The sequence below is a fragment of the Cervus elaphus genome, chromosome 12 (assembly GCF_910594005.1).
Source record: "Cervus elaphus chromosome 12, mCerEla1.1, whole genome shotgun sequence".
In the NCBI taxonomy this organism is placed as follows: domain Eukaryota; kingdom Metazoa; phylum Chordata; class Mammalia; order Artiodactyla; family Cervidae; genus Cervus; species Cervus elaphus.
The window spans coordinates 78,125,338-78,142,609 of NC_057826.1; the positions used below are offsets into that span (position 1 = coordinate 78,125,338).

Sequence of the window (17,272 nt, forward strand, 5' to 3'; positions counted from 1 at the left end):
GAATTAATAAAGACTCTGAGTCTGTGTGGGCTTCCCAGGTAGAACTAGTGGTAAGGAGCCAGCCTGCCAATGCAGGAGACATAAGAGCCAGAGGTTCGATCCCTGGGTCAGGAAGATCCCCTGGAGAACTTGACAACCAACTTGCAATATTCTTACCTGGAGAATCCCATGGACAGAAGAGCCTGGAGGGCTACCATCCATAGGGTCGCAAAAAGTCAGACATGACTGAAGCGACTTAGCAGCATGCATGCACACACATTAGCCTGAGTACTGGGTCACTCGGGAGTATATGATGAGGCAAGAAGTTGAACCCACGTCTGTCTGATTTACATAATTCCTCTTTTCATAAGCTCAGTGTGAAACAAAAACGAGTGTTTGGAAAGTGGTTGTTGTGAACTGAATTCTACTGATTGAAAGAGACAGCTTTTGTAACACATTTCTAAAGTCCATAACTAAAAGCAGATCTGCAAGGTGAAAATATAACACTAAAGTCCTCAAACCCTGACAGTTCATGTGTCTTGTTCTATGAGAAAACCGTCAAATGAGGGAGTAGAGATAGCAAGAAGGTAGTTATTAGGTAACACTGGACAAATGAAGAGTACAGACCCTTCAAAGGAAAACCTGAGTTACCACAAGGTAAGTTAAGAGATGTGGCAGGTGAATTCTTTTTTCAAGTAGAGTTAGCTGGGAAGAGCTCTTGGAGATGAGCCTTAAATGGGTCCTTGAAGATTACACAAGACCTACCCCAACTGGGAATGTTATTTCAGAGTGAAGGAATCTTCCTCCTCATCCCAGAGTAAATGCACCACTTATCCCCCCGCACTTACACTTTGTGTTTTTGAAAGATATTTCTTGGGAACTCAGAAAAATTTCTGATCAATCAGAAGAGAAATCAATCAATGTGAATCCCACAGGTCTAAGAGCTGACTAGTCCTGGCCTGTCCTTCACTCTTCTGACCCTGCTAGTGTTTGCTCCTAGAGCACAGGGATTAACCCCTTCATCCTGGGATTATAATACCCATTACCATACCACATTGCTCTTTGTGAGTCTATAACAGAAGAATAAATTCATGGAGGAAGAAAACTATACCTAGGCTTCCTCCTAGGTTGTTCAAAATGACTGAGCTCATGGCTTGCAGGAGTCCCCAACTTCCGGGATCTAATGCCTGATGATCTGAGGTAGAGCTGATATAACAATAATAGAAATTAAGTGTGCAATAAATGTAATGTGCTTTAATCATCCATTAAATCATCTGCCCTTGTCCATGGAAAAATTGTTTTCCATGAAACCAGTCTCGGGTGCCAAAAAGGCTGGGGATCCTTTCCTCAAAAAATATAATACATCAGCTCAATAAAATTTTTAAAAAAGAACTCATTTTGCAGTTTACACATATCACACTTTTAATGAAATTCTCATTTATAGAGCAAATATGGAACATATCATCCTTGGGTTACAATTTCTGAAAGAGTGAACTCTTTTAGATATTAATGTTTCAGCATTTAGTGATGAGTTTATAACATCTCTTTCTGGTGTTACAGGGATTCACAGTTGTAGGAAGAAAAATATGTGAACTAACACCCTGCTTCAGGCAAACAATCATGCAGGAAAAATTATTTCAAGCCCAATAAAGAAAAAGTGTTAAAACCTTGTGATGTCTCAAATTATTTTCTGGTTGCAATGGGAATATAAACTTCACAAAAGATAGATTTTTCTGCCACCATCTTATCCTAGTGATGACTCTTAGCCTCATCAAGTCATTATGTCTATCCTGACATGATATCATACTTAGGACATGACCTCCCCTACACAGTATTCGTGCCAAAAATAAGAAAATAAACAAAGCCTAATCCAGCTTTAGTTCTATCAGGAGGCAAGGGAGCCAGAAGACCAACAAGTCAGATTCAAAAAAAACAACTAGACAAGTCCAGAAAGTGAGATATTCTTCAGGACAACAGGCCCAGCCCCTTCAAAAATCAATATGATGGAACAAAACACAAGTACAATGGAGGGAAAGCAATGGAAGGAGAATTATTACAGATTGAAGAAACTTAACTTAGTAACCTAATTACATGCATAGTATTTGACTGAACTCTTTTTTTTTTTTTTCATTTATTTTTATTAGTTGGAAGCTAATTACTTCACAACATTGCAGTGGGTTCTGTCACACATTGACATGAATCAGCCATGGAGTTACATGTATTCCCCATCCTGATCCCCCCTCCCACCTCCCTCTCCACCCGATTCCTCTGGGTCTTCCCAGTGCACCAGGCCCGAGCACTTGTCTCATGCATCCCACCTGGGCTGGTGATCTGTTTCACTAAAGATAATATACATGCTGTTCTCTTGAAACATCCCACCCTCACCTTCTCCCACACAGTCCAAAAATCTGTTTTGTACATCTGTGTCTCTTTTTCTGTTTTGCATATAGGGTTATCATTACCATCTTTCTAAGTTCCATATATATGTGTTAGTATGCTGTAATGTTCTTTATCTTTCTGGCTTACTTCACTCTGTATAAGGGGCTCCAGTTTCATCCATCTCATTAGAACTGATTTGAATGAATTCTTTTTAATGGCTGACTAATATTCCATGGTGTATATGTACCACAGCTTCCTTATCCATTCGTCTGCTGATGGACGCCTGAGTTGCTTCCATGTCCTGGCTATTATAAACAGTGCTGCGATGAACATTGGGGTGCACGTGTCTCTTTCAGATCTGGTTTCCTCAGTGTGTATGCCCAGAAGTGGGATTGCTGGGTCATATGGCAGTTCTATTTCCAGTTTTTAAAGAAATCTCCACACTGTTTTCCATAGTGGCTGTACTAGTTTGCATTCCCACCAACAGTGTAAGAGGGTTCCCTTTTCTCCACACCCTCTCCAGCATTTATTGCTTGTAGACTTTTGGATAGCAGCCATCCTGACTGGCGTGTAATGGTACCTCATTGAGGTTTTGATTTGCATTTCTCTGATAATGAGTGATGTTGAGCATCTTTTCATGTGTTTGTTAGCCATCCGTATGTCTTCTTTGGAGAAATGTCTGTTTATATCTTTGGCCCATTTTTTGATTGGGTCATTTATTTTTCTGGAATTGAGCTTCAGGAGTTGCTTGTATATTTTTGAGATTAATCCTTTGTCTGTTGCTTCATTTGCTATTATTTTCTCCCAATCTGAGGGCTGAGTATTTGACTGAACTCTTGTCTCTAAAAACCGTCTATAGAAGACAGAATCTGCCTTCCAATTCAGGGGTTGCAGTTGTGATCCTTGGTCTGGCTAAGATACCACATTGTTGTTTTCGCAACCCCATGGTCTGTAGCCTGGGGTTCCTCTGCCAGGTTCCTCTGTCCATAGGATTTCTCAGGCAAGAATACAAGAATTCCACCTTGTAAATAAGTTCATTTGTACCCTTTTTTAAAGCATGCTTTCTTAAAGAATACTGCTTGGCTCAAAGAAACCCTGAATCCAATGATGTTTCAAGAAATTGAAACTGTATGTTATGTGAAATATTTCTAAGACAACAAGGACTCTGTCAGTGAATACACAGGTAACATTAATGAGAAAACTGCCAGAGATGATGTTGCAGATCTTGAATTATTCTAATCCAAGAAATAGGCATTAATAGTATATCTTAAAACCACTGTCTTTCAAGATCTGAGATATGACTATAGCTCAAATCCAGTCTTCCACTTGCGTGGGGGTGGGACAGTGCCAGGCCTCTACAGATGCCCCAAGGACTCCAAGCAGTGGACTCTCAAGCTTACTTCCCTGCACAAGGTGGGGGTCACAGAGAAGGGAGGCGAAGGTTTGAACAAAAGACAAGCAGAGAAGGTAGGCGAAGGTTTGAACAAAAGACAAAGTGTGTTGGGGGCTCCCTGACTGAGGAGAACTTGACCAGGTTTATCCATTCTTGGGACTTCCTATGGGTCTCAGTTCAAAACCCTGGCCCTTTTTATTTCCTGTCCAGCTGCTAAGTGTATTGCTTGATCCATTAACCATGAAAGTCAATTCAGTCTATTCCTCTCCTTTAAGGCTTTGCCAAAAATTCAGCTCACCATTCTAACTACCTGTCATTTAAAGATATAGATAATATTTTTAATGGAAAGTTTGAAATATTTCTGCAGAAATATAGTATGGGTACTGAAAGCATATGTTACAGTTGATAGGCTATTCGCCAGTCAACAAGTTAGAGAGTGGTGAAGTAGTAGAGAAAGCCTGGGGTGACTGCTGCCGTTGCAACTTTGGCAGCACAAACCACATAGACTAGGAGAGTGGTTCTCAAGGGGTATTCCATGAACCACAAGGGACCCAAAGACCTTTTCAGGGATTCCATGAGGTCAGACCAAGCTTCATAATAATGTCAAAACAATATTTGCCTTTTTCTCTGTGTTGACATTTGCCCTAATGGTGCAAAAGCAATGGTGGATAAAACTCCTGGTCCCTCAACATGAAACAAGACAGAAGTCTTAATTCTATATTAGAGGTCATTGTATCCTTCATTTCTATATTTGCAGGGGGGTAAAAAGCCAGTTTCACTTAAAAATGTTATTGACTATATTAAATGACTAGGCTGCCATAACAAAATTCCACAGACTTCATGGTTTAAAGAATAGAAACTTATTTTCTCACAGTTCTGAGGCTAGAAATCTAGGATCAAGGTGCCCACATAGTTGGTTTCTCCTGAATCCTCCTGCCTTGACTTGGAGATGGCCACCTTCTCCCTGTGTCCCCATATGGACTTTCCTCTGTGCATGCAAATCCGTTGTGTCTCTTCTTTTTGTTTGCTCACATTTCCTCACTGTACACCAGTCAGACTGGACTAGGGTCCACTCTAATCCAGCGTAAATGGCCCATTTTACCTTATCTTTAAAAGCCTCATCTCCAAAGAAGGATACATTCTGAGGTACGAGGGATAAGGACTTCAATATATGAATTTGGGAAGGATACAGTCCAGGCTGTAACATTGAAAAAGCAGTAAAACTATTAGTTTTATTAAATCTCCACTCTTGAGTATAAGTCTTTTTAGTATTATGTGTGACAAAAGTGGAAGTACACACAGAGCACTTCTGCTGCATTCCAAATTATTCGATTATCTCAAGGGAAAACATGTGAGCAATTGTTTTAGTCACAAGCCGAACTAGCCACTTTTTCATCGCTGAACAAGCTATTTTGCTTGACAGAATAACTGGCAGAGACATGGTTAATCAGATCTTGGTAGTTGTCAGGTATTTTCTTGGAAATGAATTGAGCCCGCACATCGAGAAAAACAATGGACCATTGTTGCTGATGATAAAAATCTAAGTGTTCAGGCAAAAATTAGAATTTGGGGGCTTCCCTGGTGGCTCAGTGGTAAAGAATCTGCCTGCCAATGCAGGAGACACGGGTTCTATCCCTGATCTGGGAGCTGCCCCATGCTGCAGAGCAACTAAGCCCAGAGTGCTACAACTATTGAGCCTGTGCTCAAGAGCCCAGGAGCCACAACTAGTGTAGCTGGAGCACCGAGAGCCCGTGCTCTGCAACAAGAGAACCGCTGAAATGAGACGTCCACGCACCACAACTAGAAGCTAGCCTCCACGCTCCACAACTAACAAAAGCTGGCACAATAACGAAGATCCAGCACAGCCAAAAATAAGTAACATTTTTAATATATATATATTAAAAACAGAATTTTGGAAACTTGTATCTGCCATATGAGCTGTATGGTTCCCTAGTGTTTAAACACTGTTCTGAGTTTAAAATATTGGTGGTCGTATTAACTACTGTGATACATTTGATATTGTATAATGAAACATGCCAACATGCAGAAATCACCTAACTCAGTGAACCAATTATTTTGCAAAAAGACTACTGGATAATGTTACAAAACCATGCATGGGTGAAAGTTCTAACCAAAATGCAGGCTAGACCAGAGGATTTTAATGGAAAAGAATAAGAAAAGTTCATTAGCACATTTTCAAATTTCAAATTGCAACTAACCTACTTTTTTGGACTACACGTTTGTCTGTATAAGGCCAAATTTTGCTTGTATATTTCAACCATACTAAAATATTACAACAGATAGAAGACATACATATACGAGTGAACCTAGCTGTCTTCTAATAAGCCAGCTCTACCCTGATGGTTATCTGAAGAGTATGATCAAACAAACACCTCCAGGATCTCCCAAGCTGTTCCTGCCTGTATGTGGTTGGAAGTCTTTTCAATAGCCTAGTATTCAGCTTTGAATACACTGCAGTGTGTCTATAATCTTCAAAGAGTACATGTCAATATCAGGAGCAGAGGGTGGAGATAAATAAAGCAAGTTCAGAGTCCACAATTGCAAAATTAAAAGCTCTAGGATGCCCCAGTTCAATCCCCATGTCTTTTCTTGGCCTGGCATCCTCATAAATTTTCTTGAAGTGCTCAGAGTCTCCAGCAGCAAACCTTATCCCACCCAGGACTGGAGAAACCGTGATAAACTCAGTACCCTCAGACCATCCCAGTCCTTTGATCCCCTCTGAAAATGCACTTCTCTGACAGTGAGAATGACCCAGCCTCCTACCAGAAAGAGGAGGGTTCAGGATGAACCCACCCTGGGCCTGTCCCTCCCCTTTCCCACATAAAAGCATCTCCTACAACAATGAAAAGCTACATAAAGAAAGAAAATGCCAGGCTGCCCAGGCCACTCTAAGGGCACTCCAGGGAAAAAGATCAGCTGGAAGACTGAGCAGATGCTAAGAAACTTTCAAATAACAAACATCAGAATAAAAGACCAAAGACCAAAATAAAAGACCAAAGTTTAAGTGTACCAAAAACTATCACTGGACTAGGAATTGGGATACTTGATTTCTCGTATGTTCTTTTCAAGTTGAGTGCCTTGGCCAGCTGTGAAACTTCTCTGGATCTTTCTAGATTCTTTCCTCTGAACACATAGGGAAGTGAACATATGATCCTTGAAGAACGGTCTTAGCTATGATATTCTAGGATACCACTCCAGAGGCACAGTTCATCCTTGATTACTCATGTTAGTGGAAAGAAAGTAATTTGAATACCCCAAACATGTAGACAACACAGAACGCATTTCTCTTTGGCTTTGGCATATATTTCATGACGTGGAGCAAAGCACAACAAACTTATCTTCTCAGTGATGCTTGTGCTGTGCTGTGCTTAGTCGCTCAGTTGTGTCCGACTTCTTGCACCCCTATGGACTGTAACCTTCCAGGCTTCTCTGTCCGTGGAATTCTCCAGGCAACAAAACTGGAATGGGTTGCCATGCCCTCCTCCAGGGGATCTTCCCAGCCCAGGGATCAAATGCAGATCTACTACATTGCAAGCAGATTCTTTACTGTCTGAGCTACCAGAGACGCCAATGATGCTTAACTCAGGCTAATGTTAAAAACCCAGTTATTTACAACTAATGGTTGTAATGGTTATTTTGAATGGTTATTTTCAGATAACTGTGCTCAGAGAGACAAATGTAAGATAGTACTTCATCGGGCACCCAGAGTCAGAGAGAGCAGCGTACCAGGAATGGGTTCTGGCCCCGGTTCTGTCACCTCAAGCTTATCCTTTCTCAATACGAGATACCACATCTCTAAAACAGTTTCTGAAGGCACTGTCAGAGCACTCAATCCGTGAGGCACTGTGCTGGAGCAGAGGACACAGAGATGAGCAAGAGAAATCTCTTCTCTCAAGGGTCTTTACCTAATGAAGATGAAAGGAATGGGGTTTTGACAGCAATGATAAGGATCAGCCCTGGATGCAAGAAGATTCAGGGAAAGGGGTACATCTAACACAGTCCAGTCTTACGCAGTCATTTAGGACTTCCCGGGGGCATCCACAGCTAAGCTCAGACCAGCAGCTCAATAGGATCTAAGGAAGTGAGTAAGGGACCAAACTGGAGAACTCAAAAAGAAAGGGCATCTCAGACAAAAGCAATCACAGGGCAAAGCAAAGAAGAATGAAAGAACATGGCCCTTTCAGGAAGCAAGTAGTCTGAGGCAGCTCAGTTTAAGGGAGCATGTGGTAAGGTATAAGATACAGGACTAGAAAGGTAAGCAAAAGCCTGTGTTCCAAAGTATCTTATTCTAAACTAAGTGGGGAGCTACCATAAATTCTGGAAGGTAATTTCATAGTTGGGGTCCCTCCATGGCTTAGCATCTATATTAATCAGCTCTTGGCCTAGGGGACAAGTAGGGTTAAAATTCAGCTTGAGTTCTGCTGGCTGAGCCAAGATCCTTGTGTGGAGTTGCATCAGTTGGAGAAAGGGAAGCCTTTAAGAAAGCTCACGAAGCAGCCCTTGTTCACCATATTGAACCCAAGGGGCTACCTCTGCATTCGCCCAGCAGGTCACCTTTTCCAAGTCACACTAAGTAGTATATGGGCTACTGGCCCTGAATTCAGCACCAGAGAGTCAATGGAGAAGATAAAATTCTAAGTTTATGTGAAAGTCCTTTGTCGGTTATATGATCCTCCCCATGTGCAAAGTGGAGTAAAGAGAATTAATTTGAGAGCTGAGCAAGATAAAGGAGAAATTATATTAGCCACAGACATTTTTTGCCTACCTACAGCTTGTAGAATCCAGTTGAGACATTCAGGTCTGGCAAACTCTTCCAGGGAAACCATCTAGAGTAGACCAGCCAGAAGGCACAGTGGGAGTAGACATCATGATTTGATCTGTTTTAGTCACAAACTCCAAGACAGATCTAGCCAGGGGTTCAGAAGAGCCTCAGACAGAAACGCCTGGGGATCCAGCCCTGACCTAAGCCAAATCCTTTTGATCTTGCTGGAGCATGACTTGGAGAAAACACCTGGCCCTGTAGTTCTAAGAGGCCACGTTGGGCAAAACCATAGCAGAGGTTTTTGTAACGGACTGTAGCATTGTGGGTGGGATACGCACGGTGATACAAAACCCACAGGGACCTGTACAAAAACTGCAGGAGCCCAAAAGACATTTCCCTGGGAAATCCATAACCTGGCTACCCTGCCCTAGGGAACTAACACAGCAAATAGTTGTCCTTCCTTCCTCTGTGACCCAGAAGGGATGCCAGAAAATTGTCTGAACCAGGAGAGGTGACACCCCAACTCCCTCCCCGACCCCCAACTGCCCCTGCCAGCTGCTACTGCTAGCCTCTCTCTCACTGCTGTTTTCTCTTGGATTTTCTCTTGGTATTTCACCCATATTTGAGGAATACAGAAAGGTGATCCTTGAAAACTATCCTTGTCTTGGTTTCTACTGTAAAAGAGTCATATGGAATTTCTGAACCCAAATTCCTAGAGACATTTGCCTGTGTGCTTTGCTATGAAGTTTGGGAAGATGAATTTAAAGACGGGGATTTGGTTTTAGGCCATCACCAATAGTAGCTGCTCATTCGAACACTGAATACACTATAAATCCCCAGGAGAGGACTGGTGCTTCATGCTGTCACTGTGGATATGCCACATGTTATCTGACTTAAAGCAGCTCTGGTGTCTGTGAAGCCCTTGACTCTGGAATAGTTGTGGATCCAAGACCCATCCCATGGGCAACACTCATCTTCTAAGACTGAGAGTTAAGTATGCATCTAGGAAAGGAGGAAAATTTAAAATAACAGAAAGCAACCATTCCAAGAACTTCACAAAATGCCCTGTACAGGAAATGTCCACCATAAGGAGTATGTGCTCTTACCTTCTCTTCAGACAGCAACCTTCCAAAAGCAAACCCAAAAGCAATTGCGATTCTGCAATTGACTAAACGAGCATGAACCAGTTGGGTGAATATCAAGTGCCATCTTTCAAAGAGCCAAACCCTTAAGATCCTCCCATCCTCAAGCTGATAGGAAGAAGAAAGGCGGGAACACAGCTGAGGTTTTTGGAAAGCCCTCAATCTCTGTGTGAGACTGACAAACTCTACTTTGGAAAAGGGACCCGCCTCATCGTGGAACCAAGTAAGTAATTCATTTATCTGTTCTTTGAAAGGTAATCCTCCATCTCAGGGGGTGGAAGTATCAGGGAATGTGAAATGGGTAGTAATAGCACAGTACTGTGTCGAGGAGGGGTTTGGGGAAGATATGAACTACCGTTAAGCTCCTCCATAGGAATTGGGAGGGGGTTGTTTTTTAAAAAAGTAGATTTGGGGGTTGTAAAAGACCCCCACACAGCTCAGGGAGACTGAAAAGGCTTCTGTCCAATGCCTGAGCTTTGGGTCAGGCTGTAGAAACCACAAAATCCCTGGCTCAACTCCTCCAGGAGAGTCATAACTGACCAGGTACAAGGTTAGGCTGAGTCTGGGTGACTCTATCAAGCTGGCTCCAGATATTAAGAATTCTGATCTTTAAGCCAAACACTTGCTCTTAGGAGAGCTCAGAACTGCATCAGCTTCCTGGGCACAGAGGCTTAGGCCAGGGTAAGTGGGCTGGTGCCGCTCCATTTTTCTTCAGAAAAAGGGAACCAGTTCCAGAAATCTGTTTCTAATTGTTTGCAAATGGAAGTTAGGTGGCTAGTGAGGAAGAAAGTGGATGTGCTATGCTTTCTTTAAAGCCTATAGGACATAGCCAGGTGTAGCTCCCTAAGGGCTCATGGCGTCCATCTTCCTCACAAAGGGTACGCAGAGCCACTCACTAATTAACTGTTATAAAGGAATCGATGCTAATGTTGTCAAAGGTCTATGCTCAACTCAGAAGGCATCGTCTCGTGTCATTTAAGTGACATTTTAATTCAATTGTGTCTTGTTTAAAAAAAAAAAAAAAAAGACTGTAATCTCCAGTGGGCAGCAGCTTCCAATTAGAAAGTGAAGATTAATAGTAAGCTAGAAAATGTAATAAACAACACAAAACCCCATTTCAAAGACCTTAGGGAAGTCTGGCAAGGGGTCTCAAATTTGTTGGGGCCCCCTTATCTGCTGGAGCTGTCTGCTAGAAAAGTAACGGCACAACCTGGCCTGATGCCCTGGTGTTCAGATTGTGTTTTCTAAGGTAAAAGAAGGCTACAGAAATGTGATGGAGTGGGCTCGTCTCACAGAATGGTTGGGGACAGGACTGTCCTGGGTGTATGAATTGAAGGAGGCATAGAATTGAGATCAGACGAAGGGCAGGGAGAAGTGCAGGCTGGGCACCCCCCAACCTCACACACAAAATGGAGAAGTGGGGCAGGTGGTTTGCATCCAGAAAAAGATGGAGAGCCAAAGTCGGCTAGCAGAGGCAGAGCAAAGAAAATCATATATCTGTTTATCTGTTTTTTTAAATCATAGTAAGATTTGAAAATTCAACTAATTAAGGTTCTTGCCTTTAGACCTTGTTGGCTTTAATTTTTCTCACTAAAAGAACAGTTTATCCACATTCCTGACAAAGCTAGTGACTGAGTTCCTTTATCTCCCTTTGTTCACCGAGTTCTTCCTAATGAATTGAGTTCTTCCGTTTACTGACTTACTTGAGCCAACGTTGCCCTAAGTGTAGAATGCATAACATATGATTTTCGGGGGTACATAGACAGACGTTCTTTTCATTTGAATTGCACTATCTTTTAATGGTATCAGCATAGTGCAACTAGGTTGTCAAACCTATGTGATTTAAAGTTTCCTCTTAATTGTATTTTAAGTTCAAATGTGAGTAAATTTAAAGAAATTTATTAAGCAAATCTTATGACTAATGGAAATGACCCAAAATAAAAGCCCCAAAAGAGATGTGATTAATTGAAGTTTAAGAAACACTGATCTGGTGCCTTCCATTGTCCTTTGAGATGAAAAGATAGCAGGCATCCAGAGAAGGCATATCTTTCAGTGTAGCCCAGATCCAGAATATCTTTGCACAGTGACTTCTTTTTAGCCAACACATATTGGATAAAGAAGGGTCACTGCAAATCCAGATCCTTTATCTTCTCAGAAGCCTACTTTCTTTTGATGCTCTCTTTCCTCAGGAGCTTCTGTCAAGTTCTTACTTGCAGGGCTCCCCGGTTGCACCAAACTAACAGGTCTACACAGACCCACCGTCACAGGTCCACCATAGCTTTTAGCCCTCCAGCTGGAAAAAACCTAGGGTTGCCACTTAACTTCATAAAACAGAACCAGAGTAAGGACAAAACAGCAAGGAATGACGTACCACAATGTAAATATGTGCTACTGACCATGACAATGACAGGAGCTTAGAAAGGGTAGTCAGGAACATTTTCATGCCAGTGGGCCACTGGATGGACTTAGAATTATATATAGTTATATGATATTCATATATCATCATCATATCAACTACCACTTTTTGAGAGCCTACTGTGTATTGGGCCACTGGACTAGGCACTTTATTCATGAATGTCATTCTACTTGGTTCTCACATGATTATGCAAAAATTAAGTACTACTACTTGCATTTTTATAGATCAGGAGAGGTTCGCCAAGATCATACAGCTTAGCAAAGTTAAAATTGGTGTCATCTGTCAATTCCAAACCCTGTGCCCTGAAAACACTATGTTCTTCTAGGGACTTCAGTTGGACTGGGGCACCTGTGGAGGTTTTTCTTTCCTGTCTCTTCCACACAGGCTCCTAATGACCTTCTTTCCAAGCTGCCTACAAAGTCAGAATCAACAGTTAAGCTATTTCCCTTCCAGCTGCCACCTGCACCACAATCCTTCACCAAGGCAGAACTTCTGTCCCCCAACAAAAAACCAGTTACCCAAAGAGGCATTCTCCAGGCAAGGTCCATCCCCCACATTACACCCCTCAGGCTAGAGGGTCCCTAAACTCACAAAGGTTCAGGCAATGATCAAAGCATCACACTTTCCTTCAAGAAAGAGGAGTCTACAAAATCCTGGGCTCATCAGCATGTTTCTAAAATGCCACGAGACAGCTTTCCCACTCTCATCTTTGGCATTTGTTCCCTCTCACTATGGAGGAGCATCTCCCAGAACAGAGCCTTGACCTGCTGTACTTTCTGCCTGGAACCATTTTCTCTCATGAACTCACCCTAGCTTTCTCCCTCACCTTCTCCAAGTCTTACTCAAACATCACATTTAGTGAGGCCTTCCTCAACCACCACCTGTCTTCTGCAGTCCTTGCTTTATTTTACCTGGCTTTTTTTTTTGGGGGGGGGTTTTGTCATACATTGATATGAATCAGCCATAGATTTACACGTATTCCCCATCCCGATCCCCCCTCCCACCTCCCTCTCCACCCGATTCCTCTGGGTCTTCCCAGTGCACCAGGCCGGAGCACTTGTCTCATGCATCCCACCTGGGCTGGTGATCTGTTTCACCATAGATAGTATACATGCTGTTCTTTTGAAACATCCCACCCTCACCTTCTCCCACAGAGTTCAAAAGTCTGTTCTGTATTTCTGTGTCTCTTTTTCTGTTTTGCATATAGGGTTATCGTTACCATCTTTCTAAATTCCATATATATGTGTTAGTATGCTGTAATGTTCTTTATCTTTCTGGCTTACTTCACTCTGTATAAGGGGCTCCAGTTTCATCCATCTCATTAGGACTAGTTCAAATGAATTCTTTTTGACGGCTGAGTAAAATTCCATGGTGTATATGTACCACAGCTTCCTTATCCATTCATCTGCTGATGGGCATCTAGGTTTCTTCCATGTCCTGGCTATTATAAATAGTGCTGCGATGAACATTGGGGTGCATGTGTCTCTTTCAGATCTGGTTTCCTCAGTGTGTATGCCCAGAAGTGGTATTGCTGGGTCATATGGCAGTTCTATTTCCAGTTTTTTAAGGAATCTCCACACTGTTTTCCATAATTTTATTTAATTTTTGGCAGCACTGGGTCTTCATTCCTGCTTGCAGGCTTTCTTTAGTTGTGGCACTTGGGGATACTCTCTAGTTGTGGTGTGTGGGCTCCTCATTGCAACCGCTTCTCATTGCAGAGCACGGGCTCTACACACCTGGGCCCAGTAGTTGTGGTACTTATCTTCCTGGACCAGGGATTGTACCCACGTCCCCTGCATTTTCAGGCGGATTCTTAACCACTGGACCACCAGGGAAGTCCACCTTGCTTTTTTTTTTTTTTTAAGTGACATTATTCATGTTTTACAGGAGACCTTAACTGTCTATATTAGAGACTCTATGATAGCCATTATTTAAGGTAAATGTTCCATGGGGTCACAAAGTCAGACACAACTGAGCGACTGAACACATACACGCATAGCTTCACAGGGCTGTCCTAACAAAGGACCACAACCTGAGGGGCTTAAGCCAGAAGCTCACCCTCTTGCAGTCTGGAGCTTTATTTCATATAGCCTTCATCTCCACCTGAAACTTTGAATGCTTATTTATCAGCTATCTCCCCTGTTCCATGAGGACAAGGGCTACATTGAAAGCAGTAAATAAATATTTGTTGAATGAATGAATGGACAAATGAACGAATGGATGAGAGGACAAGTCAGCAGTGGTATAAGACAAAAGGAAACAGAAATGTAAGCAAGAGCCAAGCCCGATCCCAGCTCACAACCTGTGACAAGTCGCTGGCACTATATGCAGGGCACTCTTCTAGGTGCCAGGGAATCAGCATGAACAAAACAGACAGAAACCCATGACTTGTTGGAGCTTACAGTGTACTGTAAAAGACAGATGATAAACTTACCAAATAAAATATATAATATTTTAGGTGGTGATAAGCCCTGTGAAGGAAAATAAACCACAGAAGAGAAATAAAGAGTATCAATAGAAGGGGAGAGTGTGCAGTTTTTAACAAAGAAGTTATAGAAGGCCTCATTGGAAAATTGACATTTGAGCAGAGACCCGAAGGGGTGACGGAGTGAGTTGTGCAGATTTCTGAAGGATGAGCACTTCCGGGCAGAGGGAACACAAGCACTGCCCAGAGTACATGAAGGACAGCAAGGAAGCCTGGGTGGCTGGAGGAGAGTGAGTGACCAGGAGAGAGTTTGCCAATGAAGTCAGGTTGATAATGTAGAAAAGATGGCTTGTAAGTCACTGCAAGGACCTGTACTTTCGGATTTAAGAGGGAAGGTTAGAGAAGGGAATGGTGGTCACACCTGACCCTGGTAAGAGAAAGGAGACAGAAACCTGGATTCCAGTCCTCACTTTTATCCCAAACACCAAAGAAACAGGATCCTCTCCTGTCTCAGCAACTTCTCCCTACACCTTGCTCTGGGGAGCTCTGAGCTTAGTATAATTACATTCTCCTGCTTCAAGTAAAAATTTTACTCTGAGTCTGACCCTAGTAAGCATTCTAATACTTACACTGAACATTTACAGAATGCTTTATATATACACCCTTTCACTTAATCTTACAACCTCTCAATACAGAAGACAGTATCCTCATTTTATAAAGGAGGCAAATGAAGCTCAGTGACCTTAAGGAACTTGGCCAAGATTACACACTTCGTAAGTAAGAAACTGAGTGGAATTTGATTTCAGGTTCTCTGATTCCTTTCTACTTCACACAACTGAGAACCACTCTCCATTTTAGTGATTCTCAAAGTATGATATGCAATCCTGTATGGGCTATAAACTGATCTGAAAAATCTGCATCTTTTCTCCCTGGATTTTTGGGAGTAACATACAGCAATTTCATAGACTCTGGGTTTTACATATGACAGAAGCTATTTTAACTGTCATATCTAAGTGTCAGTACGCCATTAAAGTATGCTCAAATTTGAAATTCATGAATATATTATTAAAATTAAAATTATTAAAATAGACTCCAGTTCTATTTTATACCAAGTCTGGCTGCTGCACAATGCTTGTCAGTGATACAAAGCTCTGATTGGACAGGAAATGGAATTCTCCTGAAAGGTTCTGAGTGGGGCTCATAACTTACTAGATCTTGCCCCACCTAAGTATTCGCGGGCTACAGTTCATGGGGTCACAAACAGTCAGACACAACTGAAGCAACTTAGCGTACCCTCATGCACTCTGTGACCAATAGCCCATCTTTTTTGCTCCAGACTGGAAATTGTTTTTCAATCTCTCTTATTCGGACCACAAATCCAGACTATAACACAGCAAAAGTCTAGATTTCTATTTGACACAGGAATCACCCCCCGCTTTGTCCTGGAGGGTAGCTCCCAAGACAGAGGAAGAAAGAGGTTAAGCAGATGAGACAGAAAATCTCATCCAATGACTGTCACATGACTTGGCAACTGGGGCCAGGGTTGCGGTAAGGAAAAGGCAAGGCAGTTTTTAGACTGGGTTTATCAGCTGTGCAGAATCCACTAATATTTGGCAAAGGAACCTATCTGAACGTGGAACCAAGTAAGTGACTCGGTTTTCTTCTTCTTCTTCTTCTTCTTTTGACCACTGTATCTGTCAGTTATCTTTGTTAAATATTTTCCCAATTCATCAGTTTAGGAAGCACTTCTCAGGTTGTTGAAAGTCCCTTCAGCAAGTGATTTAGCAAGGGATGGTGGAGGAGCAGGGACTGAGTTTCTGACAAAATCCAGGGTGGGATGTAGTAGGTTTCTTGGTCCACTCTCCATCCTGGAGTGTCTTTGTGGCCTTCCCTTTACCTGACTACCCTTAGAGAACCAGCTTACTTAACACCCATGCATTCACCATTTACAGATCTGGGCCATGACCAGACCTGTATTACAGCTCATCTAATAAATGTGAGGAGCAGTGGCAAGCATGTTAGGCCAAGAATTGAAAGACTGAGTTCTAATCCTTCTTTTTGACCAGCTCTGTGACTTAACTTCACAGTACTTGAGTTTCCCTCTAGCTGATTCAAATGATTTCCAAGGTGTCTTCCAGCTTAGCACACTAAGATCCTGAATATCAGGATCTTTTGCCAGACCAATTCTAAGGGACAATATATTAGGAAAAGAAAGAAAGTTCAATGATGTGAATGTCTTATGATCCAGTGGAAATTCTGAGATTTAATGAAAAATTACACTGAAAAAGGAGTCCAAACTCTCTCTATATGCCCATTACTTAGTCTTTGTGTGGCCAAAGGAATTTTGACAAGTGGCAGCTGAAGCTCCTTTCAGTCCTGTCATCTATTACTCTGGTTCAATGGATGGGAACTGGGGTCTGGAGACCTAAGAGTCAGACACAGCTCAGTCACTATCTTAACTGCTCTTTAGCTCCAATGACTTCATCTGTAAGACAGATCTAATAATATCACCTCAAGGAGTTTGTTATGATAGTGTTTGTTGAGGTAGTGTAAGCACAAGCCATCTGGAAGTAGTAAAATGGCTTATAGAAATGGCAGACATCTGAGAGTATTGGGATCTTTTGAAAAGACTCCCAGTCTTTTGCAGAAATGACTTTTGGTCCAGCCATCATGTCCTTCCAACTCTAACTGAGGCATAGTCTTTTCTGATTGACTTGAAACTTACAGCTATGTTTCTGCTGAAAATAGCCATTTG

The 17,272-nt window shown here is 42.2% G+C and overlaps 2 gene segments (V, D, J or C); both read left to right on the forward strand.

Moving 5' to 3' along the window:
- Window positions 1–17,272, forward strand: part of LOC122704603 — a 331,762-nt gene that overhangs the window by 219,342 nt on the left and 95,148 nt on the right.
- LOC122704602 overlaps window positions 1–17,272 on the forward strand; it is a 180,795-nt gene that overhangs the window by 154,472 nt on the left and 9,051 nt on the right. The window contains 1 exon segment of the C gene segment in view: window positions 9,851–9,899. Coding sequence covers window positions 9,851–9,899 — 49 coding nt within the window.